Here is a 24,031-nt window from a genome sequence, read left to right on the forward strand (position 1 = left end):
CTGTACCCTGGAGAGGCCTCCCTTCTGAGAAGTTGGAGGCACTCCTTGCCTTTCTGTCCCATCTACCTCAGAAATGACTGTGACATTTCTCACTTCATCCTACTGACCTGAAGAATGTTACACTTTCTTCTCTGTGTAGCATTTTATTGATTCAGCGCTCCTGTTTACCTGTGTAGACATCTAAAAATAAGCATCTGCACTGCATTATGACATTTTTCTTCCCTCATTTTGGTGTTTCTTCACTAATTTCCATGAGGTCTGAGGATGCCTTACAGTCCAATGATCAACAGCAATGTCAAAAATAACATCAGGTGCTTTCTCTGTGCGACCTACTGTGCTCAGCACTTTAAACAGATAGAGCTTCACTTACAGCTTGCAGCCACCCTCTGGTCATTGGCAGGTGAGTAAACAGTCGGAGATAAGTCCAGACGTAAATTCATGCAACAGTGAATGCCTGCTCAAGGATTAGATCTTAGTTTTGATATCAGAGTTTGTCTTCTTATTTACAACTCAATAATGCCTTCTGGTCTCTTGATTCTTGCAAGAGTCTCTGAATGAAAGTCTTTAGGGACTCACCTAAATTAATAACACAAATGTCTCACAGTCCATAGCACATCAGTTTGCACAACAGAACCATCCAGAGGCTGGCGAATAACTTGGCCGTTAATGTGAGAGTGTTTACCCATCATTTATCTCAGTCCTTCAGGAATGAGTTCTTTTGTTTTTTGTCTTTTTTTTCCATCTTCTAAATTCCCTGGACTCTAGGAAGGATATTTGTAAATTAGAGATAACTTCTGTTAAGGACATGATTTCCTGTCATTTATAACACCCCCGGCCAAGCTTCTTGCTCCTACATTTTGGACTCCTGCTAGAGGGGGCAATTTTGCCTTTGGGTGTTCTCTGAGCTTTGACCCTAAGGCCGGCCAGCCCTGAAGAATAAAGAAGCCTATGCTTTGTACCCTTATCAAAACGACCCCATTTACCTGATCTTTCAGGCTAGCAAACGATTGTTCACATGCAGATGGTTCCAGAAAATCCTAGGAATCAAATAGCTCACTTGACAAGATTAACCATCTCCCCAAAGCAAAGTGATTTCTACTATTATTTATTTACCAGAGGCCCGGTGCATGAAAATTCATGCATTGGAAGGGGGTCCCTCAGCCCAGCCTGCCCCCTCTCACAGTCCAGGAGCCCTCAGGGGAGAGAGGCAATCCGGCGATCAGGGGAAGGCGATGCCCCCATCACACCTCTGCTGCTGCCACTGCCGGCAGTGCAAGCCTCGGCTGGCCCTGGTGACCTGAGCCTTGGGTGGCCCTGGGGGGCTGGGCAGCCTCCATATGAGGCTTGCCTGTGCCTCGGACCATCCCTGGGTGACTGGGGGACTAAGGGGACTGGGGGACTCCGGAGGCAGGCAGGGCTGAGGGTACTGGGCGCCACCATCTTGTGGCTGTGGGTGTCACCATATTTGAGGGCGTGGCAGTCAATTAGCATATTCCCTCCTTATTGGCTGTGGGCGCCATCATCTTGCAGTGCATGAGGGCCAATTAGTATATTCCCTTCTTTTTTTTTTTTTTAATTTTGCAATATTGGGGGACCAGGCGGGCAAGTCCCGAAGGACTTCCACCGATGCTCAGGTCGCTCCAATCTTTTATTGATCTGGAGTAGCCCTTAGGGTAAGGAGGTTTCAATGACACACAGATCAGCAGACAATTTCCAGGAATATACAGAGTATCTGATTAGCTCATCAGTAGATGATTTCCAGGAATGGGCAGAGTATCTGATCAACAATAATCAACAAGGATCTACACAAGTATCTAAGGAATTAAGTGAACTAAGGTGGGGATGATGCTTCAACTATTGTTACCTAAATTAACTGGGTGGTGCACAGTTCTGACCTTTGCTAGAACTTCAAAGGTTACTAGCTTTTGGGGGTCTCTGTCTAAACTCAGCTAGTGAAGACAATGAATGGACTCCGGCATCTCCCCCTTATTTTTTCTTTAAAAAATCAAGTATCTGTAGACTAGAAATATAAGAACAAGTCCCAATTTCAATGTTCAACAGTTCTGAGTCCAAGTTTCAATGTCCGACAGTTCATGTGTACGTGCCAGCAATGAAATGCTGGTTCTGGGTGGTGGACAAATGGTGGTAATGCAGGTCTGGTCCTCTGGTTTGGTCCTGGGCACCCTGCAGCAATGCACAGCTGCTGACTGCTAGCATGGCAAGGCGTCTTCACCATTTCCATCTCTGAACTGTCTCTTCTGTCTTTTTGGCTGGCTTTCTGGGATCCATTGTTACAGGATTCCACATGGTCTTGTAGCTGTTCTCTGAAAGTATACAAACATATTCTCGACCAAAGGTTAAAGGAAAAACCTTACTTGGGGTCTTTTCTTTAAAATGATCTTCCCTGGCTTACCCTGGCATAATGTGTGTTTTTTCTGGGTGTCTCGCTAATGAAAAAATTTTAATTTAGTTATAAGATCTATTTTCTTACATGGCATTCTTCCACTATATTTTTCCACTATCCCCCTTTTTTTTATTTAATTAGGAGACTTTTTAGAAATTTTATAATGCAGTCTAGATAACTTTAAATATTGATTTTTTGCACAAAAATATGACTGCTTTAGGTTCATAGCATGTTAAGCAATTTTACCACGAACTGAAAATTTTGGTTAATATTTTTTTGAATAATTACTTCTTTCAAGTTAGCCAAATTTAATTTGAAAACTTGACAACTATTTTACTGTCAAATTTAATATTTTAACAATAATCTTAATTTACACTGTAAATATAAATTGAAATGATAATTTTACGTCCTTGAGGAGGCTTAAGCATTTCTGTTGTTAGGCTAGATTTAAATTTAGGATCTGTTAAACTAAGCCTTCATTTTTCTGGGTACCATTTTCAGCTGGACCAAGTCTCTTCTGTCTTTTGGTTCCTGATTTGGGCTGGGCATGGGAAGCAAGAAGCAGCCACGGGGACAGGAGACCTTCCTCAGAAGGGGCGAGTGTTCAAGCCCCTGCACCATTGGGGGTGGGGTGAGGATCTGTGCCCCACCTTTGTTGCACCCCAAGTTTTCTTCTACTGGCCCCCGACTGTGCCTGTCTTAGGTTGCCCCACCCTGTGGGGTCTTACCCGTCTTTTGCTGGGGTCCAGCCCCAGCGGGGTCCAGGGGTCCCCAAAGGTGTGGACGGAGTCGGCGAAGAAGGGATGACGTGGAGACAGCCTTCAGTTGATCAGCAGCCTAGCCAGGATCTCTAGCCACGATCTCTGGCCAAGTTCTGGTTAGGATCTCCAGCCAGGTTCTGTTGCCATGTTCTCTCGCTAGGTTCTCCAGCCAGGTTCTCCAGGTTCTCTAGCCAGGTTCAGTCGCCAGGTTCTCTAGCCAGGTTCTAGTCAGGTTCTCTTGCCATGTTCTATCCAGGTTCTGTCTCTAGGTTCTTCAGCCAGGTTCTCTCGCTAGGTTCTGTTTCTAGGTTCTGTGGCCAGGTTCTCCCGCCAGGTTCTATCCAGGTTCTCCCGCCATGTTCCGGCTAGGTTCTAGTATATTCCCTTCTTATTGGCTATGGGCGCCGCCATCTTTCTGACAGCATGAGGGTCAATTAGCATATTCCCTCTTTATTAGATAGGATTGCCAGTGCGTATGCCATCCTTTATGCTGGTCGGTCCATCAGATGATTGGTCACTTAGCTTTTTATATATATAGATACTTATATTTAATAAATCATTCAATTTAAAAATTGTAACAGGAATAGCAAAATACTAAGTAAAGACAATGTTAAAGAAGTAATCTTGTTACTTGAACAAACTATATTTAGCTTTTCTGTATATATTTTTATGTGTTTATGTAGTTGTAATCACAGTGTATTTTTGTTTGCTTTTTTCAGCTAACATGATAATTTTTCATGAAATCGTTTTATTTTAATTTTACCCACAATAGAGGATTATGAGACCTGGCATCTTAGCATCTGTGTAGAAATTTTGTCAACATAGTTTGTAGGCCATTGGCAAGTAAGACTTTCTTAGGGTAGTGCATTAAATACCATTTGATTACTTTTTCCAGCAGTGTTCTTTGGGAATCTAGTTTAATTTTGTGGCTAAACTGAAAGAAGATATTCTGCTGTACTAGTTAGAAGTTTAGGGGGGGGGGAATTATTTTTTGTATGTTTCTATTTTCTAACTGTATCATGATTGAAAATTAGAAAGAAGTGATTATGTAGTTTAAAATATTTTTTAAAAAAATATTTTTATTGATTTCAGAAAGGAAGGGAGAGGGAGAGAGAGATTGAAACATCAATGTTGAGAGAGAATCATTGATTGGCTGCCTCCTGCATGCCCCCCACTGGGGATCAAGCCCGCAACCCAGGCATGTGCCCTTGACCGGAATCGAACCTGGGATCCTCCAGTCCTCAGGCCAACACTCTATCCACTGAGCCAAACTGGCTAGGGCTAGAAGATCTTTTTATTGTGGTTCAGGGCCCTTTTATAGAGAAAGAAAAAATATTACTAATTGATGTGTTTATGAAATGGCTCTGTTAGTAGGACTTGAAGTTCTTTTATAGTTTAAAGATATCTAAGTTGGATGGTTGAAAGTAGGACTGTGTTTGAGTTATGTCTTTGAACCTTTTCCAGCTTTTTCTTCCTGTGTGACCTTGGGTAAGACATCTAACCATAACTGTGAAAAGTAGTAATAAAAATATCTGATGACAGTTATGATTATGATGATGAATAGTTCATGATCTACAGCGCTACTGTGAAGATAGGGGGATTTTTTAAAAATTGTGTAGGACTCTTTATAACAACTATTTCAGTATAGGACAAATTGTCAAAAGGCCTTCATTCTTACAAGCAAGCGTAGGTTGATAAGGCAGGCTCCTGGAAGCTGACTGTTTAGCAAGCACTTCATGGCCACACGTGGCTTCCAGACATGCTTAATTTACTTAAGCTGAGGTCATTCTTGCAGAACCGGGTAGCCCTGTCCAGGACAGGGTGAACTGACTCACCTGGTTTCTTTCTTGTGCAGTGGTTCTCAACCTTGGCTGCACATTAGAATCACCTGGGAATCTTTTTAAAATCCTGATTTCTGGGCCTCATCAGTTTAAAAAAAACTATGACAATCCTATGCACACTGCCACATATCTATTTGAAGTAAAAAAACAAAACGGGAACAAATACAATATTTGTATTTGCATGTGGCCCGCGGGCCGTAGTTTGAGGACCCTGGTGTAGAGCCTGGCCCTGTGTCAAGTTGGTTCTCATTTAGATTGAGACAAATCCTCAGTCTTTTTTAATTAGCAGCTTCCAGCATATCCCTTGAATGCTGAGAATAAAAGATTTCTGCTAGTCTTCATACCCCAAATCAATTGTGATTCAAAATAGATTTTTATACTAGTGGGGGGGGGGATAATAAGATCTTTCCTTTGCAAAACTAGTTCAGAAAAGATAGTTTTTTCTATTAAAGTTGGGGTTTGAATGGAAGAGACAGATAGGCTGGTGACAGAAGGATTACACAGCACAAAATATTATTAATCTAGTCAAGCAAACTTAGACTTGATATGGACAGAACAGCTGAGACCAAGCCCCTTAGAACTTGAGAATATCTTATTTGTTATATTGATTAAAAGTGTAACTGAAAAACTAGGGTTGGCTATAAATTTACTGTTTTCAGTTTTGGTGAGTGGGAGTTAAATGAACTGTTATTCAGGAAATAGTGGCCAAAGAAAAAAATAGCCATACACTTTTAGCTAGTCACTCCTGCATCGATGAGAATCATTGTTTTGTTAACTTCATCAACATGTTCATTTCTTTCAGCTCCATGTTCATGCATGTCTTTTAATCCGGAAACAAGAAGACTGTCCATAGGTCTAGACAATGGTACAATCTCAGTAAGTACACATAAATAAGATTTCCAGTTAAAATAATTCCCTTCCTGTGGAATATGTATATATATATTGTGATGAGAATTATTTATTAGTTTTTTTTTCAAATTAACAAGTGAATTTTCTTTCTAAGTAAAGTAAAAATTGCAGTGCAGCAATTTATGTTGAGGTATAGGGAGAGCTATCATTAGACTCAATGCTGATAAAATTCATCTTGATTTACAGTGTACACAGTGCCTAGAATAGGGGCATTATGAGGCCAGCAAGTGAACTACACAAATCTGTGTGTTAGTGGGAACAAGCTGTGATACTAGTGGCTTTGATCAGATTGTTAATCATGGTGTCATATGCTTCCCCACACAAGTGACAGAATACAAGGGAAATGACTTTTTTAGACCACATATCTGATCTTGTTTTGATACTCTATGTTTTCTCCTTCCCCTCTTTCTTCCGTTCCTCGTTGTCCTCTTAACTCCCTGTAGCATGTGAGTAGAATTTGGTAAATTTATATGAATTTTTAAAGAAAACACAGAATCTACATTTAGTCTGAATAGTAGATCCAGGTAAATATTAGCCAGTGGTTCTCAACCTCTGGCACTTTAAATACAGTTCCTCATGTTGTGACCCAACCATAAAATTTTCTGTTGCTACTTCATAACTGTAATGTTGCTACTGTTATGAATCATAATGCTAATATCTGATATGCAGGATGGTCTTAGGCGATCCCTGTGAAAGGGTCGTTCGACCACCAAAAGGGGTCGCGACCCACAGGTTGAGAACCGCTGTATTAGACCCTTCAATTGTAGAACTTGAGAGAACTGAAGTTATTAAAGATTGGGATCTCAGATTTTACCACTTAATCTTATTTTTACATACAGTCAAACCCCATTTCTCGAACATCTCCCATCTAGAACAATTTGGTTCTTGACCAAGTTGTTCATAGAAAAAAATGTCTCGGTATCGAACCAAACTTCAGTTTTCAAACTGACAGCCCTTTCAAGCTGATACCTCATCATGACAAAAAGGGTCTCTTAGGCAATAAAAGAGAGAATGCTTTTGTTGCTGACAAAACTGAAATCAAAGATTAGCAGAATTTTAAAACATAAAGAGGCCATCAAGAGTGCTGATGTTGCTAAGGGTGTGAAAGAAACAAGGATCACAATTGAAGAGGTAGGAAAACTGTTGTTGATTTGGATAAATGAAAAGCAGCCAGTGCCAGCCTTTTCAGAGGCAGTGTGTTATATGACCAAGCAAAGATGCTGCATACTGACCTGGAAGACATCCCTGGACCAAATGCTAAAAGTGATTCACTTAAGGCCAGTATTATTGGTTTGATAGCTGAAAGAAAAGAAGTGTTTATTTATAGATTAAACAGTACATTAGACATGTACTGTATATAAGAAAGATTAAAACAGGGAATCATTTGGGGGTCTGGAACGGATTAATTCAACTTACCTTACATTATTTCTAATGGGGAAAAAATGACTCAGTTTTCAAACAAATCACTTCTCTAACAGCCTTCTAGAACGAATTAAGTTCAAGAACGGAGGTTCCACCGTGTTTATTTTCAACTAGTATATTAACCAGTAACAAACTGATCTGGTAAATTCTCCAATTTGGTAAATTACCCAGTATGTACTACCTTTCGTTCTGGGCAAGAGAGGCCTTGCTTTGCAATCTGTGAATTAGAGGACTCTATTCTGGCCACACTTTGCCATAGGATGAAGGATCTGAAGAGCCAAGAGGATATGCCCATCTTAAGCCCTCACTCTGTCCACCTCCATGCTGTGGGTACTGTACAAAATTAGTAGCCTTAGCCTGAAGGGTGGCTAGGGTTTGAAGTGGGTAGGATGTCCACACGTGTGAACAAGCCCCCTCAAGTTGTTGATTGAACTGGGGAATGTGAAGAGAAGGGTGTGGGCTGGCACTCCCATGTCACCACACCATAGTGTGGAACTTCAAGGAGTCTAAAAATTCTAAATTAGTATCAGTACCTCCAGGTGGTTGAAGGTATATTTATCAAGACTGGAGGAAGAGACCATATTTTATTTAATAGTTTAACTTGATTTATAACTTGAATATTTAGACGTATGCAATGTAGGTCTCCATTTGTAGTCTTGACTTGACCCCTACAAGGAGTCTGAAGAGGTGGACCTGAAATTTTCAATTTGTTCCCTAATCAAAACATTTGTTTGGTGACCTTAATATTGTTAAATATAAATTAGCCTATTGACAAATATTTATGGAATTTCTGTAATATTCAATGCATTTGGTAGCTCTGTAAACTCTATTCCTTAGGAGGACAGAAGAGAAATTCATGGTAAAGATCTTGTCTACATTAAGAAGAGCCATTTTAAAAAAGTCGGCTATAGGTGGAATAAATCTATTTTTAAAAGATAAAGCAAGATAATTGGATTGCTTAATGAAATAAAGTGTTTATTACAAAGGAAATCTGAAAAGGTGAGCTAAGACCCACATATTGCTCAATAATTCACGGAATAGTAGTTATAACACTCATTGTTTATGAAAAGACTTATGTGTATATAACATACTGGTGATTCTTGGCATTTTTGAAATCAATGTAAGTGGTTAACGGGTGCTGATAAATTTGGCTTTGGAGTCAAGAAAGGTAAACAACATAAGTTATGGAGAGTTCTTAGCCATTCTTTTGTTTTGTTAATTCTCAGCCGAGAATATTTTTTCCATAGATTTTTTTTTTTAAGAGAGAATGGAGGTGTGAGGGAGAGAGACAGACAGACAGCCACAATGATCAGTTGCCTCCCACACATTCCCTGACTGGGACTAGGGATTGAACCTGCAACCCAGGTACATGCCCTTGATCAGGTATTGAACCATGACCCGTTGGTGCATGGGCCGGCACTCTAACCACTGACCAATACTGGCCAGGGCATTAGGCGTTATTTCTTTAGTAAATGAAACAGCTAGAGAACCAAACATGAATCAAAGACTGGACTGAGACACTTCTCAGTGTGTCAGTACAGTGTCGAGATATCAAACCTTACCTTATCCTGGGTCTTCTAAAAAAGATTAAGGGCCCAGCATGAATTAATTTCCTTAAAAGTACCTCTTTCATATTGCTGAAGAAGATGAATTGTATACCCTCCTATTCTCATCTGAAGAATTGTAAAAGAGCTCTGAGTTTTGGAAAGATACATTGAGAGACAGCATGTTTAAGGTTCAGAATTCTCACTGATAACTACAATAGCAATTTATTTACTTACACAGAGTTTCAGCTGTTTAATAATTAACTCTCTGGGCATGAGAAATCTATTTAGAGACTCTGTTCCCTGAATATAGCAAATAAATTTTAAAAATACTGATTAACTTATTTTAAAAAAGAAAGTGGGAAATCAGAAAGTATATCCTATTTCATTTTATTTTACTGAATAAAAAAGATTTAACCTTATGTAACTGAGTAGTGAATTAGGAAGTAGAGATAAATATAGACCATTCTTTCAAAAATTTGGCCACAAAAGGAAGAAGAGAGATGGTGAGCACTGGAACACGATATGGTAGTAGACAAGCAGCAAAAGGGTCAGGAACAATTTGGAGAATTTAGCTTTGGTAAAGGGTGGGGAGACTTTTGAGATAGGAGGGAAAGATAGAGACAGTTTTGTGATATAGGAGAGGAATGGCCTTTCATTTTTCCCATGATTAACAGAAGCTAAAATGGGGTGAGGGCATATTTTCATGTCTATTACTTGCTTTTTCTGATCTTATAGCCCCAAACCCCTTCTGCCCTCTTGGGGTACAAAGTATCAATTATTTCTTAAGGCATTGTTCAAATGCTATCTTTTACCTTTTGTTCTTTCTTTTTCTTTTTTGAACAGGTGGTTTCTGAGCCCTACCAACTGAAATTATACACACAGTACTCAGTAGGTTAGCTATATTTTATTACTTATTTAACTTGTTTTGTAAAAAGTTTTTAAAAAATATATTTTTATTGATTTCAGAGAGGAAGGGAGAGGGAGAGAGAGAAAAAAAAACATCAATGATGAGAGAGAATCATTGATTGGCTGCCGCCTGCACACCCCCCACTGGGGATCGAGCCTGCAACCTGGGCATGTGCCCTGACCGGGAATAGAACAGTGTCCTCCTGGTTCATAGGTTGATGTTCAACCACTAAGCCATGCTGGCCAGGCTGTAAAAAGTTTTGAAGTCTGTCTCTTCCATTAATAAAGTATTAAATGTTGGTCAATCTTTTATTCATCTCCTCTCCCAGCAGATCTTAGTTTGGTTCCTTTGTCCAAGTTAGGGATACAATGAGTAAGTTGTTCAAGTTGTTAGCTAAAGTATAAACACTATTATTATCTATCCTATATAATAAAAGCCTAATATGCAAATCAACTGAATGGCGGAACTACAGGTGGAAGGACCAGTTGCTATGACATACACTGACCACCAGGTGGCAGACGCTCAATGCAGGAGCTGCCCCAGCCCACAGGCCCCGAGTGGCAGTGGCGGTGGCGACAGGGGGTGGGGCCTGTGAGCAGGAGGTGCCAGGCCAGCCAAAGCAGGTGCCAGCGGGGGGGCCCCAATCGCCCTGCCAGTCGCCCCTAGGGACTCTACCCGTGCACGAATTCCGTGTGCCGGGCCTCTAGTCTATCTACACTAATAAAAGAGAAACATGGTAATTAGCGTACGACCGCTACCCTTCCCATTGGCTAATCAGCGTATCCTTATGCAAATTAACTGTCAGCCAAGATGGCGGCCGGCAGCCAGGCAGCTGGAAGCGAACATGAGGCTTGCTTGCTTCAGTGAAGGAGGACTCCAACGTTCCCCACCTGACTTGCCGGCCTCTGAGCTGGCAGTTTGAAACATTCTAACAAATATAGGCCAGGATCTCAGAGCTGAAGTTATACATTGTTTCGATTATAGAACCGAAACAAACCAGATACGAAGCCTCAGAGCTAGAGCCAGAGCTAAAGCTGGCCCAGAATAAAATAAAAAAAAAGGAGCGGTTGGGAGCTTCAATCAACAACCGCCAGCCTGAAAGCAGCCCTCAGCCCCTCACCCAGACTGGCCAGGCACCCCAGTGGGGACCCCCACCCTGATCCAGGACACCCTTCAGGGCAAACCAGCTGGCCCCCACCCGTGCACCAGGCCTCTATTCTATATAGTAAAAGGGTAATATGCCTCCCAGCACCGGGATCAGCGGAGCCGCGAGGCCTCCCGGCACCGGATCAGCGTGACAGGGGGCAGCGCCCAAACCCCCTGATTGGCCCTGCTCTGTGTGTTACAGGGGGGTGCCGCCGCAACCTTCCCTTTCAACCCTGCCTTGAAGTGGTGACGGGCGGTGCCCCAACCCCCCCAATCAACCCTACCCTGAGCGTGACTGAGGGTGGCTTCGCAACCTCCCAATCCACCCTGCTCTGTGCATGCCAGGGCGCGGCGCCCCAACTCCCCAATCGGCCCTGCTCTGAGCCCGACCAGGGGCTGCACCTAGGGATTGGGCCTGCCCTCTGCCACCTGGGAGCAGGCCTAAGCCAGCAGATCGTTATCTCCCAAGGGGTCCCAGACTGCGAGAGGGCACAGGCCGGGCTGAGGGCCCCCCCCCCTTCCCAACCCCCGAGTGCACAAATTTTTGTGCACTGGGCCTCTAGTATATATATAAAAGCCTAAGCGACCGGTGGGCTGGTTGCTATGATGTGCACTGGCCACCAGGGGCCAGTCAACTTGGACAGAGGAAAAGAGAAACAGGCCATTGAGTCTATGAAAGATCGCAAGCAGGTGGGGTTGAGCTGCAGTTCACATTGGGAGGCCGGGCCACCAGCCCAAATTCTGCTGCTCCCCAGGCACCGCACCAGAGGTGTGGCACCCCCAACCCTCATCAACCCCTCTGGCCGCATCCTCCTAGGGCAGCTGGGACCAAGGGATGGAGGGAGGGGAAAAAGAGGCCACCAACTCCATTCCTAGTGCCTGCCTCCTCCTATCAGACCAGGGCCATCCCAGGACTTGCAGTACAGCACGTGAAGTGGGCAGCCTCAACGTGTAGCTACTGCTACTCCCCGGTCTGCCCCGGGAGCCCCTCGGGCACTCACCTCACTTCTCCAAATCTCAGTCTGTACTTCTAGTGAGGCCACAGGAGCTCCGCCCTAGGGACCCACTTCTCCATAGCTGGGTGCAACAGACCAGGAGATGCGAGGGGCGGCGGTGGAAGATGAGGGCAGACGCTCAGCTGACCGGAATGAGTGGGGCCGGGATGAACGGGAGCGGCTCCTCCCTGGCTGCCTGCCACTTCCCGCACACTATTACATCTCTCGGGGGATGTTGGATGCCGGTTTCAGCACGATCCCCGCAAGTCACACTGAGGGACTCCACCGGTGCACGAATCCATGCACCAGGCCTCTAGTTTAATATAGCTGGTTGTAACGAGTGCTTGCTTAAATTCTGAGATAGTTTATTTGTATAATTCTATTGTTCAAAATATTTTTCACAATGAAATTATTCTCTATAGGAGAAGAAGTTATGCCAATAGTTTAATTCATCTTGAGATTTCAGAAATGCCTTCTGTTTGTTTTTGTTTTTTGGTTAATCCTCACCTGAGGGCATTTTTCCATTGATTTTTAGAGAAAGTGGAAGGAAGTGGGGAGAGACAGAGAGAAACATCGATGCCAGAGAGACACATTGATTGGTTGCCTCTGCAACCAAGATATGTGCCCTTGACCGGAATCAAACAGGAGACCCTTCAGTCCAAGGGCCGATGCTCTATCCACTGAGCCAAACTGGCTAGGGCAGAAATGCCTTCTGTTTTAATGTTAAAAGAAGTCAGTTCAATTGTGTTAATTGCTATTTATGCTGAGGTAGGACTTTAAGATTTTCTGTCATAACATCTCATGTATTCTAGCCAACCAACAATTATTTAAATATCAACTGTATCTAAAAGATGATGCTAATTCCAACATGTGACTCCTGGTTTCAAAGAATTTATCTTTCAGTTGGGGGAAAATGAAGTTAAGAAATAAGTAACACAAAATAAAAATAATAGCAAAAGTAGCAATATATCAATGTGTGATGTTGTCAAAGCTGAGATCAGAAGAGAGTGTGAGAGTGGTCTGGTCAGTTCCATGTGAGCTGAATTTAGAAGATGACCTGGGATTTAGTTAGCTAAAAATAGGAGGTATTTCAGGCAAAATGAATGGCATAGAGAAAAAACCCATGGAGGTAAGAAAGGGCAAGACATGTTTGGAGGAAATTGGCATGAAATCAACAGTTTGAGGAGAGGACTAATGGGAGTATACAGAATAAAAGATAATTGGGGGTTGATTATAAAAAGCTAAACACAGGATGAATAGTTAGCATTGTGTAAAGGAACTGAATCCCTAAAAGGGACATCTCCCCCCATCACTACTTGGCAAGACTCTCTAAGGCAGTGGTTCTCAACCTTCCTAATGCCGCGACCCTTTAATACAGTTCCTTATGTTGTGGTGACCCCCAACCATAAAATTATTTTCGTTGCTACTTCATAACTGTAATTTTGCTACTGTTATGAATCGTAATGTAAATATCTGATATGCAGGATATATTTTCATTGTTACAAATTGAACATAATTAAAGCATAGTGAGTAATCACAAAAATAATATGTAATTATATATGTGTTTTCCAATGGTCTTAGGCGACCCCTGTGAAAGGGTCGTTCGACCCCCAAAGGGGTCGTGACCCACAGGTTGAGAACCACTGCTCTAAAGTATTCTGAGGGGAAAATAGACTAGTGAGGAAATGTCAAACACAGAAGTTAAAGAATTCCCATTAAACTAATTTTCACCAACCCTACTAAATAATAGCTATAGAGGGGTGTGTGTATATGTGTGTTTGTGTGTGTGTATTCATCTTTATAAATATATTTTTTCTTCATCAAAACTATTATTTTATTAAAATCTTGCAAGATAATTGCATAGTCATTGAAAAATGTTTGAAAAGCCTCCAAAATAATAACATCTCTGCTCTCCGAAGATTAATTTAATGTATGTGTTATGGGAAGTTTGGGACAAGAGGAAAATATTGATCTATATAAAGGTTAACATTCAGAATAGTGATGATTGTATAACAATAAGTGATACTTTGTCAAATATATTTTAAAATATATTTTTATTGATTTCAGAGGGAAAGTGAGAGGGAGAGAGAGATAGAAACATCAGTGATGAGAGAGAATCATTGATCGGCTGCCTCCTACACACCCCACACTGGGGATCAAGACCCAAACCAGGCATGTGCCCTGACGGGAATCAAACTGTGACCACCTGGTCCATAGGTCAACACTCAACCACTGAGCCACACTAGACAGGCCTTTGTCAAATATTAATTGACCATAATGGCATGGGTCGATTTCTGGGGTATCTGTTCTGTCCCATTGCTTTATATGTCTGTTCTTTTGCCAATACCAGATTGTTTTGATCACAGTGCCATTATAGTATAGTTTGATATCCAGTATAGTGATCCCTCCAACTTTGTTCTTCTTTCTCAAGCTTTCTGTGGCTATTTGCGGTCTTTTTGGGTTCCATATACATTTTTGGAATATTTGTCCTAGATCTGTGAAATGTGTTGATGGTATTTTAATTGGGATTGCAATTGAATCTATAGATTGCTTTGTGTATTATGGATATTTTAATGATGTTAATCCTTTCAATCTATGACAATTATATACATTTCCATTTGTTTGTATCTTCCTCTATGCTTTTTTCAATGTCCTATAATTTTCTGAGCATAAGTCTTTTATCTCCTTGGTTAGGCTTATTCCTGGGTATCTTATTTTGTTGTTGTTGCAGTGGTTAATGGGATGGGGTTTTTTTTGTTTTTGTTTTTGTTTTTTAGTTTCTCTTTCTGAGAGTTTATTATTGGTGTATAAAAATGCCATCAATTTCTGGATGTTAATTTTGTATCCTGCTACTTTGCCAAATTCATTTATTAAATCTAGTAGTTTTTTTGTTGGTGGAGTCTTTAGGGTTTTCTATGTACAATATCACATCATCTGCAAATAATGACGGTTTTACTTCCTCCTTTCCAATTTGGATGCCTTTTAGTTTTTCTTCTTGTGTGAATGCTGTGGCTAAGTCTTCCAGTACTATGTTGAATAAGAGTGGTGAAAGCTAAGAACCCTGTCCTGTTCCTGTTTTTAAGGGAAACACATTTAGTTTTTGCCCGTTGAGTATGATGTTGACTATAGGTTTGTCATATATGGCCTTTATTATGTTGAGCTATGATCCCTCTATTCCCACTTTGCTAAGAGTTTTTATCATAAAAAAGGAGGACAAACAACTCAGTTAAAAATTGGGCAAAGGACCTAAATTGACACTTCTCCAAAGAGGACATAAAGATGGCCAAGAGACATATGAAAAAATGCTCAATGTCACTAATTACCGGAGAAATGAAAATTTAAACTACAATGAGGTATCACCTCAAACCTGCCAGAATGGCTACCATCAATAAATCAACAACAAGTGCTAGCAAGAATGTAGAGAAAAGGGAATCCTAGTGAACTGTTGGTGGGAATGCAGACTGGTGTAGCCACTGTGGAAAACAGTATGGAGATTCCTCAAAAAATTAAAAATGGAACTGCCATTTGGTCCAGCAATCCCACTTCTGGGAATATATCCTAAGAATCCCGAAATGCCAATCCGAAAAAATATATGCACCCCTATATTCATAGCTGAGTTATTTGCAATAGCTAAGATCTGGAAATAGCCCAGGTACCCATCAGTAGATGAGTGGATAAAAAAGTGGTGTTTCTGCACAGCAAAAGAAACTGACAACAATGCAAAGGGGCAGCCAAGCAGATAGGAGCTGGTACTTGCAAACAGTAACTCTGACAAAGATTTAATTTCCAAAATATATAAAGAACTCATAAAAGTCAACACCAAACAAACAAGCAACCCAATCAAAAAATGGGCAGAGGACCTGAACAGACACTTCTCCCAAGAAGACATACAAACAGCCAATAGATAGATGAAAAGATGTTCAACCTCACTAACAATTAGGAAAATGCAAATCAAAACTACAATGAGATACCACCTCTCACCGGTTAGAGTGGCTTTTATCAACAAGACAAGTAATAACGAGTGTTAGAGAGGTTGTGGAGAAAGGAAACCCTCATTCACTGCTGGTGGGGATGTAGACTGGTACAACCACTGTGGAAAACAGTCTCGTGATTCCTCAGAAAGTTAAGAATAGAACTACCGTACAACCCAGCAATCCCTCTCCTGGGTCTATACCTGAAAAACTGGAAAGCATGTATTTGCAACAATATAGGTACCCCTATATTCATTGCAGCAATATTCATGGTGGCCAAGACCAGGAAACAACCGAAGTGTCTCATGATAGAGGACTGGATAAAGAAGATGTGGTATATATCCACAATGGAATACCACTCAGGCATAAGAAAATATGAGATAGTGCCATTTGCAACAGTGTGGATGGACCTTGAGAATATTATGCTAAGTGAAATAAGTCAGACAGAAAAGCTAAGAACCATATGATTTCACCCATATGTGAGATATAAAACTGAAACTCATGGACACAACACAAATAGCAGTGTGGTGGTTGGCAGAGGGAAGGGGGTGGGGTTGAAGGGGTCCTTATATATGGTAACGGAAGATTTGACTTTGAGTGGTGGGCACACAGTATAACATACAGACCTTGTAACATGGAAACACACCTGAAACCTGTATGACCATATTAACCAATATCACCCCAATAAATTTAGTGGGGGGAAAAGAAAGACTGTCTCATTAAAAAAAAAGTGGTTCCTTTACACAATGGAATACTATGCAGCTGTACAAAGGAAGGATCTCTTAACCTTTGAGACAGCATGGAAGGACCTGGAGAGTATTACTTGAAGCGAAATAAGCCAGTCAGAGAGAGACAAATATCACATGATCTACCTCATATGTGTAATCTCATTAATAAAATAAACTGACAAGCAAAATAGGTCCAGAGACATGAAACATGGAAAAGACTGACAAATCTCAGAAGGAAGGGTGGGGAAGACGAAAAGAGTAGCCCATGGATACAAACAATAGTGCAATAAAGGCCTGGCGGGGAAGGAGGGGGAGCCAGATAAAGGTGGCAGGGGGATGGGGGACATCTGTAATACTCTAAACAATAAAAATAAATTTAATAAATAAATAAATGATACCTTGTATGGATTTCTTGTTGTTTTGATAGTTCTTTTGGCTATTATATTCTTACTAGTAACCTGGTGCACAAAATTCATGCACATTGAAAGGGAATTAATTCGAGGAACGTAATTTGAACTCACTATCTAATATCAATAATATGTGAGCGTGAGGCAGTCCATGTTTCTGAAATTCAATGACATGAATTTTAGCTATTACTTTGCCAAATAAATGGAATTTACAGATATCATTTAAAAGAGCATTCAGCTTAATATTAAAAACTGGCTACCAAGTCAGGTCTGTTTTCAACTTTTTGCCAGCATTGTAAATTGTTTGCAATATCTGCCCATTTGGGGTTGCATGTCATGGTTATGAATAAATTGGGCTTGCCATACCTCGTTACAATTGCCATAGCATCCTGATATCGCTGATGCATATTTCTGGGACTACCCTCAGAAGATGATGGAAGTATTATCATTTTACCAATTGGCACATTGTCCTTTTCAGATCTAGATTTGAGATAATCCATCAAACCACTATATTTTTCAACTCCCATCTTAGATTGGTTTGCTGTGATGAAATTTATCTGATTGGCCTCCATTTTTGAATACGAATCCACGATAAACTGTTGAGTTAATTTTCCTGCATTTAAAATAGGATTGAACGTGTCCCGCACAGAGAGATGAAATCCATAATACTGCATTTGTGTGACTCGTGTCCTTACATTTTTTCTAGTATTATTGTCGATTACACTGTTGTCTCTGAGTCTTAATGCAATATCTGTTCCCCAGCCTTGTTCACCATGTGGAAAAAGAATAGGATATGTCATTGCATCTAATGTAGGAAACAGGATATTGATTTGTTTCATTTTAGTGGCATTTGGATTATTGGGATCTGGTTTACAATGAATGAGCAAGTCCCTTTCAAAAGGAGGGTCTCCATCTTTGTTTCTGAATATGACACCAACCTCGGTTACACGGGGAGAATTATATCTACCCGGATCACTGTTACGATCGTATTTAATTGCCATTGTTACCTCTGTGGGAGCAATACCTTTTGCTGCTGTTTCAGATTGTGCTTCCTTTCCTACCTCATGTAGCATCTTGTACGATTTTGTTAATTGACTTATTTCATGCATGAGGTTGTTGATGTTGATCATGAGTCTTTCTGAGCAGCCCTGGTTTTCTGGCATTGCTAATCTTTTATTTGTAGCTTTGGCTGTATCCCAAATATAGAGTTGAGCAAACTTCTGAGAAACACCATCCGAAGGATGTAAAGTTCCAGTATGGTGATAAACTTGTCCGTGTATTCTAAAACAGTATGGCCCATATCCTGGTGGCGATGCAATATTTGCACCCATGGAAGCAAAAGCAAAAGAACTATTTATGGAACGAATATTTTCCATGACATTTTTATTGTCAGAATCTTCGTTTGTCATTAATGGTTTTAAATATGCCAGGTAATCTGGAAAATGTATATCATTTGGACAGACTTTCCCTTTGCTACAACATCAAGTAAATTTCCCATTGGATGGTTTTTCATCCGATAAATTGAGTGATAGGCAAAATTCACATCGAACAGTCATTCCACCACAACTATGTTTGAGGATTGCGTCCTCATGTACTCCATTTTCTCTGAGAAGGCAGTTCCTACCGGTATTGGTAGTACTTGTTGATGACTGTTCTCTAGACATATTCTGTCGTCACCACCGCCTTCTTTCAACTTCAAAGGCACGTTGGTCTTTAGACATTTTCTGTCAATAACGCCAGTGTTTTTCAGCATCAGAGCGATGTTTTTCCAGTAGCTGGTGTTCAGATACATCCTGTCACAGGCACCGCCTTCTTTCAAGATCAGACCCACGCTGCTCTGCAGACACTTTCTGTCGATAACGCCAGCATCTTTTGGCTGCAGAGCTATGTTGTATCAACAGTTGTTCTTTAGACATAATCCCACCTCGCTACTGTCACGGTCTGAGATGTAGCTGAATGAGAGTCCTGGCTATCAGGCCGCTGAGAGCTGTCTGACCAATGGCTGATTCTGGTTGATTCTGTGGGGGTGGGACTTCCTCCTCCCTGCTGTCAGTTTCCACAGCTGTGATGAGGAAGCTGGGGTGACAGAGGAAGCCACGCCCTACAAGCCGCCCTCTCTCTCCCTCTGCTCTATGTCCAGCGGTCACCTGCTCTGCCAAGTCCTCCAAACCTCCCGCTCTCCACCAACAAGGTCCCGGGAGCCCGCGGGCATGGCTAGGCGCGGGAGGCCATGCCTCCCTGGACTGCTGAAAGTCCCAGGAGCCTGCGGGCGTGGCTAGGCGCGGGCGGCCATGCCTCCCCGACTGGCGAAAGTCCCAGGAGCCCGCAGGCATAGCTACGGCCTCGCCTCCCAGGGCCAGCAAAAGTCCTGGAAGCCTGTGGCCACAGCCGCCATCGCCTCCTGGGGCTCTTGACACCTGCGTATGCAAATTAACTGCCATCTTTGTCAGATAATTTGCATAGTCACTCGGATTGGCTGGTGGGCGTGACTGGTGGGCGTGGCTTGAGTGTAGGGGAGGGATGGCTAATTTGCATGTTTCTCTTTTATTATATGGGACTAGAGGCCCGGTGCACAAAAATTTGTGCACTCGGGGGGGGGGGAGGGGGTCCCCCAGCCCGGCCTGTGCCCTCTCGCAGTCTGGGACCCCTTGAGAGATAACAACCTGCTGGCTTAGGCCTGCTCCCGGGTGGCAGAGGGCAGGCCCAGTCCCTAGGTGCAGCCCCTGGTCGGGCTCAGAGCAGGGCCGATTGGGGAGTTGGGGCGCCGCCCCCTATCATGCACAGAGCAGGGTGGATCGGGAGGTTGCGATGCCACCCCCAGTCACGCTCAGGGTAGGGCCAATTGGGGGGTTGGGGCACCGATCCCTGTCACACTCAAGGCAGGGTCGATGGGGAGGTTGCGGCGCCACCCCCTGTCACGCACAGAGCAGGGCCAATCAGGGGGTTGGGGCTCCGTACCCTGTCATGCACAGAGCTGGGCTGATCAGGGGGTTGGGGCGCTGCCCCCTGTCACTCACAGAGCAGGGCCGATCAGGGGATTGGGGTGCTGCCCCCTGTCATGCACAGAGCAGGGCCGATCAGGGGGTTGAGGAGCTCCCTCCTGTCACTCACAGAGTAGGGCCGATCAGGGGGTTGAGGAGCTCCCTCCTGTCACTCACAGAGTAGGGCCGATAGGGGAGTTGGGGCACCGCCCCCTGTCACACACACAGCAGGGCAGATCTGGGGGTTGGGGCGCCACCCTCTATCACCCACAGAGCAGGGCCAATCAGGGGGTTGGGGCGCTGCACCCTGTCACACTCAGGGCAGGGCCAATGGGGAGGTTATGGCTCTACCCTGTCACACACAGAGCAAGGCCCATGGAGGGGGGTTGGGGCGCCACCCTCTATCACCCACAGAGCAGGGCCGATCAGGGGGTTGGGGCACTGCCACTGTCACACTCGGGGCAGGGCCGATGGAGAGGTTATGGCTCTACCCTTTCACACACAGAGCAGGGCCCCGGGGGGTTGGGGGTTGGTGCGCCGCACCCTGTCAAACACAGAGCCACAGGGCGATCAGGGGGTTGGGGAGCTCCCCCATATCAGGCGCAGAGCAGGGCTGATCAGGGGGTTTGGGCGCTGCCCCCTGTCACGCTGATCCCGGTGCCGGGAGGCATATTACCCTTTTACTATATAGATTAGAGGCCTGGTGCACGGGTGGGGGCCGGCTGGTTTGCCCTGAAGGATGTCCTGGATCAGGGTGGGGGTCCCCACTGGGGTGCTTGGCCAGCCTGGCTGAGGGGCTGAGGGCAGTTTTCCGGCTGGCGGGTGACTGAAGCTCCCAACCGCTCCTTTTTTGCTTTTTTTTTTTTTTATTCTGGGCCAGCTTTAGCTCTGAGGCCTCGCTGCTGAAAACATTGATACAATGTTGCGGTCAGGCTGGCTGAAGCCCGGCTGACTGAAAGCCGGTTTCTGGGGTTTTGTTTAGCTTCTATATTTGTTACATAGTTGCTTAGAGTTGCAGCTGAGAGGCCGGCAAGTCAGGCAGGGAACTTTGGAGTTTGCCATCACTGGAGCAAGCAAGCCTCCCTGTTCGCTTCAGTGCATGGCTGCTGGCCGCCATCTTGGCTGACAGTTAATTTGCATAAGGATATGCTGATTAGCCAATGGGAAGGGTAGTGGTTGTACGCTAATTACCATGTTTCTCTTTTATTAGTGTAGACTAGAGGCCCAGTGCATGAAATTCATGCATGAGGGGGGAGGGTCCCCTTAGCCCAGCCTGCACCCTCTCCAATCCGGGACCCCTCAGGAGATGTCCAACTGCCGGTTTAGGCCCAATCCCCGCCAGTCGGACATCCCTCTCACAATCTTAGACCGCTGATTCCTAATCGCTCACCTGCCTGCCTGCCTGGTTGCCCCTAACTGCCACCCCCCTGCCAGCCTGATCGCCCCTCACTGCCTCTGCGTGCCGGCCTGATCGCCCCTAACTGCCCCTTTTGCTGGCCTGCTCACCCCTAACTGTGCCCTGCTGCTGGCCAGGTTGCCCCCAACTCCCCGCTCCCTGCCTGCCTGGTGGCTCCTAACTGCACCCCCTGCTGGCCTGGTCACCCATTACTGCTCCCCCTACCAGCCTGGTCACCCCAACTGCCCCCATCTGCCAGCCTGGTCGCCCCTCACGGCCCCCCCACCAGCCTGGTCACTCCACACAGTCTGCTGTTCAGTCGTTTGGTCATCCCTCACTAACACCCCTGCCGGCCTGGTCGCCCCACGCAGCTTGCTTGTTCAGTCGTTTGGTCGTCCCTCACTAACCCCCTGACAGCCTGGTCATAGGCAGCCATCTTGTGAAGTTGTGAGGGTTAATTTGCATATTACCTCTTTATTATATAGGATAGTATACTAGAGGCCCAATGCACGAAATTCATGCAAGGGGCTTGGCCCTCACAGCCGTGGCGGCTTGCCTTGGCCCTGGCAGTCCCACCTTTGTCTGGAAGGTCTTCTGGAAGGACATCCGGAAGGTTGTTCGTCTGTCCGGTCTAATTAGCATATTACACTTATTATTATAGATATTACTGTGAGTTCACATTGGTTATCCAAAGGAATGAAAACATAAAGAAAATTAAATATTTATTGGCAGCTACTGTGCACCAGGCACTCTGCTTTACATACATCATATCATTCCAGCTTTACAATAATCCTCCCATGGTATTATTACTCACATTTCTCAGATAAGGACACTGAGGCCTAGAGAGTACACATGTCTTTTCTGGCTTACTTAATCAATTAGCATCTCTCAGCAGAGCTAGGAGCTGTCTCTCTGTGCCTTGAAGCCTGGGCTTTTTCCTCACCCCAATCTGTTCTCCTGGAGCATTTCTGCATCTGTAAAGAATTCCTGCTAAAGGGTTTCCATTCCCTGCCTCTTACCTTTTTTATCTGTGGATCTCTTTCACTAGATTGTGAACTGCCTGAAGGCAGAGACTATTTCTGCGTCACTGTTGTGTCCTAACAGAATTCCTGGACGACTGTAGAAGCTTTGTAAAATGTCTGTTGAATGAAGGAGAGAAGGCATTTCAGTTTAAGTCATAAGGATGCTAAAGCCCAAGTTGGGCACTTAGCTGGCAAGATAAATTGCTCTCAGCAGTTGACACAATATGAGTGAATCCTGTGTTTAAGTGACTGGTTTGGGTGATCGTTTAAGAATTTTATGCTTAACTCTGCTATCTGAAATTTATAAACACATATATGAAGCAAGCAACTAAGAAACTTAAGTAGAAACATAATGGTCCTAGCCAGTTGGTTCAATGGATAGAGCGTTGGCCTGCAGACTGAAGGGTCCCAGATTTGATTCCGGTCAAGGGCACATGCCTGGGTTGCGGGCTTGATTCCCAGTAGCGGGCGTGCAGGAGGCAGCTGGTCAATGATTCTCTTTCATCGTTGATGTTTATCTCTTTCTCCCTCTCCCTTCCTCTCTGAAATCAATAAAAATATTTTTTTTTAAAAAAGTGGAAACATAATGGGTTCTTGAGAGTTTGTAGGACCTAAAATATGCTTTAATGAGGCTTTCATTGCCTCTTTTTCAGGCAAGATTAGAAATCTGATGAACTTTTGGGATTATTGAAGGAATATGTTTTTATCATTTATTATTACTTGGTGATTCATATTTTACAATTAGATTAACAACTTTACAATAGAATTACTTTGTGTCATTCTATTTCACTAGTTGTATTTCTTAATTTTCTAAAATTGCTTCATATGATGGAATTCAGAATGTGTATGTCTTGGCAGAATCTTAGATGGGGAATTGATGTCAGAGTTTATAGTCATCACTCAGGCAGAAGAATCCTTGTTGTAATAGGGGAGCAGAAAGTATCCCCCTTCCTGTAGTTTCAAGGGAGAGGAATGTAGTTTCTGTATATTACTTTTCTAGACAAAAGGTAATTACCTCTTTTAAAATGACCTTTAACAAATAACCGGATATAGTTTTCCAGCAAAATGGGTTTGTTTGAGAACAACAAAGAATTAAAATGTTGGACATGCATTCAAATGGTGAACCAAGCACAAACAAAGGAGGAAAACACCCTTTTATTGCACTTGGGAGGAGTTGCTTTAAACAGAGAGTCCATTAGAGGAAACTGAAAGTTTGAAGTATAGTGATTTTTCCGTTGGCTCCATATGTCAGTCTCCCATTGGCTGAGCTATTACTGGACAAGGAGGAATCGTTTCTTCCTTCTGCTGAAGTAGTAGCACTTCCTGTCAGAAATGCAAGGTACATCTCTTCCTGTTGTGGTCAGTAGTGTGCATTGAGTAACATGTGTATGAGAGTTCACTCTCTTTTAACCTCCCAACTCCATTTTTTGTACAAAAGGAGGCTGCAAAGGGCAGGGGCAGACATGGCAGGATCGCACAGGCCATGTGAAGAACTTTGGGTTTCTATTTATTAATTTTCAGCATCCATAGAAGGAAATCCAAGAATCATCATATCTGTTATTATCACTTGAAACCAGGATCTTGAACTCTTAAG

General features: G+C 43.4%; 1 protein-coding gene across 3 annotated transcripts in view; it reads left to right on the forward strand.

The window, feature by feature from the left end:
* WDFY2 (WD repeat and FYVE domain containing 2) overlaps nucleotides 1-24,031 on the forward strand; it is a 223,281-nt gene that overhangs the window by 101,155 nt on the left and 98,095 nt on the right. For all 3 annotated transcript variants that reach the window (XM_006083563.3, XM_014449351.2, XM_023748796.1), the window contains one exon: nucleotides 5,809-5,882. In XM_006083563.3, the coding sequence (XP_006083625.1) occupies nucleotides 5,809-5,882 (74 nt within the window). The remainder of the gene's footprint in view (nucleotides 1-5,808; nucleotides 5,883-24,031) is intronic.

Source organism: Myotis lucifugus, unplaced genomic scaffold (genome assembly GCF_000147115.1).
Source record: "Myotis lucifugus unplaced genomic scaffold, Myoluc2.0 scaffold_7, whole genome shotgun sequence".
In the NCBI taxonomy this organism is placed as follows: Eukaryota; Metazoa; Chordata; class Mammalia; order Chiroptera; family Vespertilionidae; genus Myotis; species Myotis lucifugus.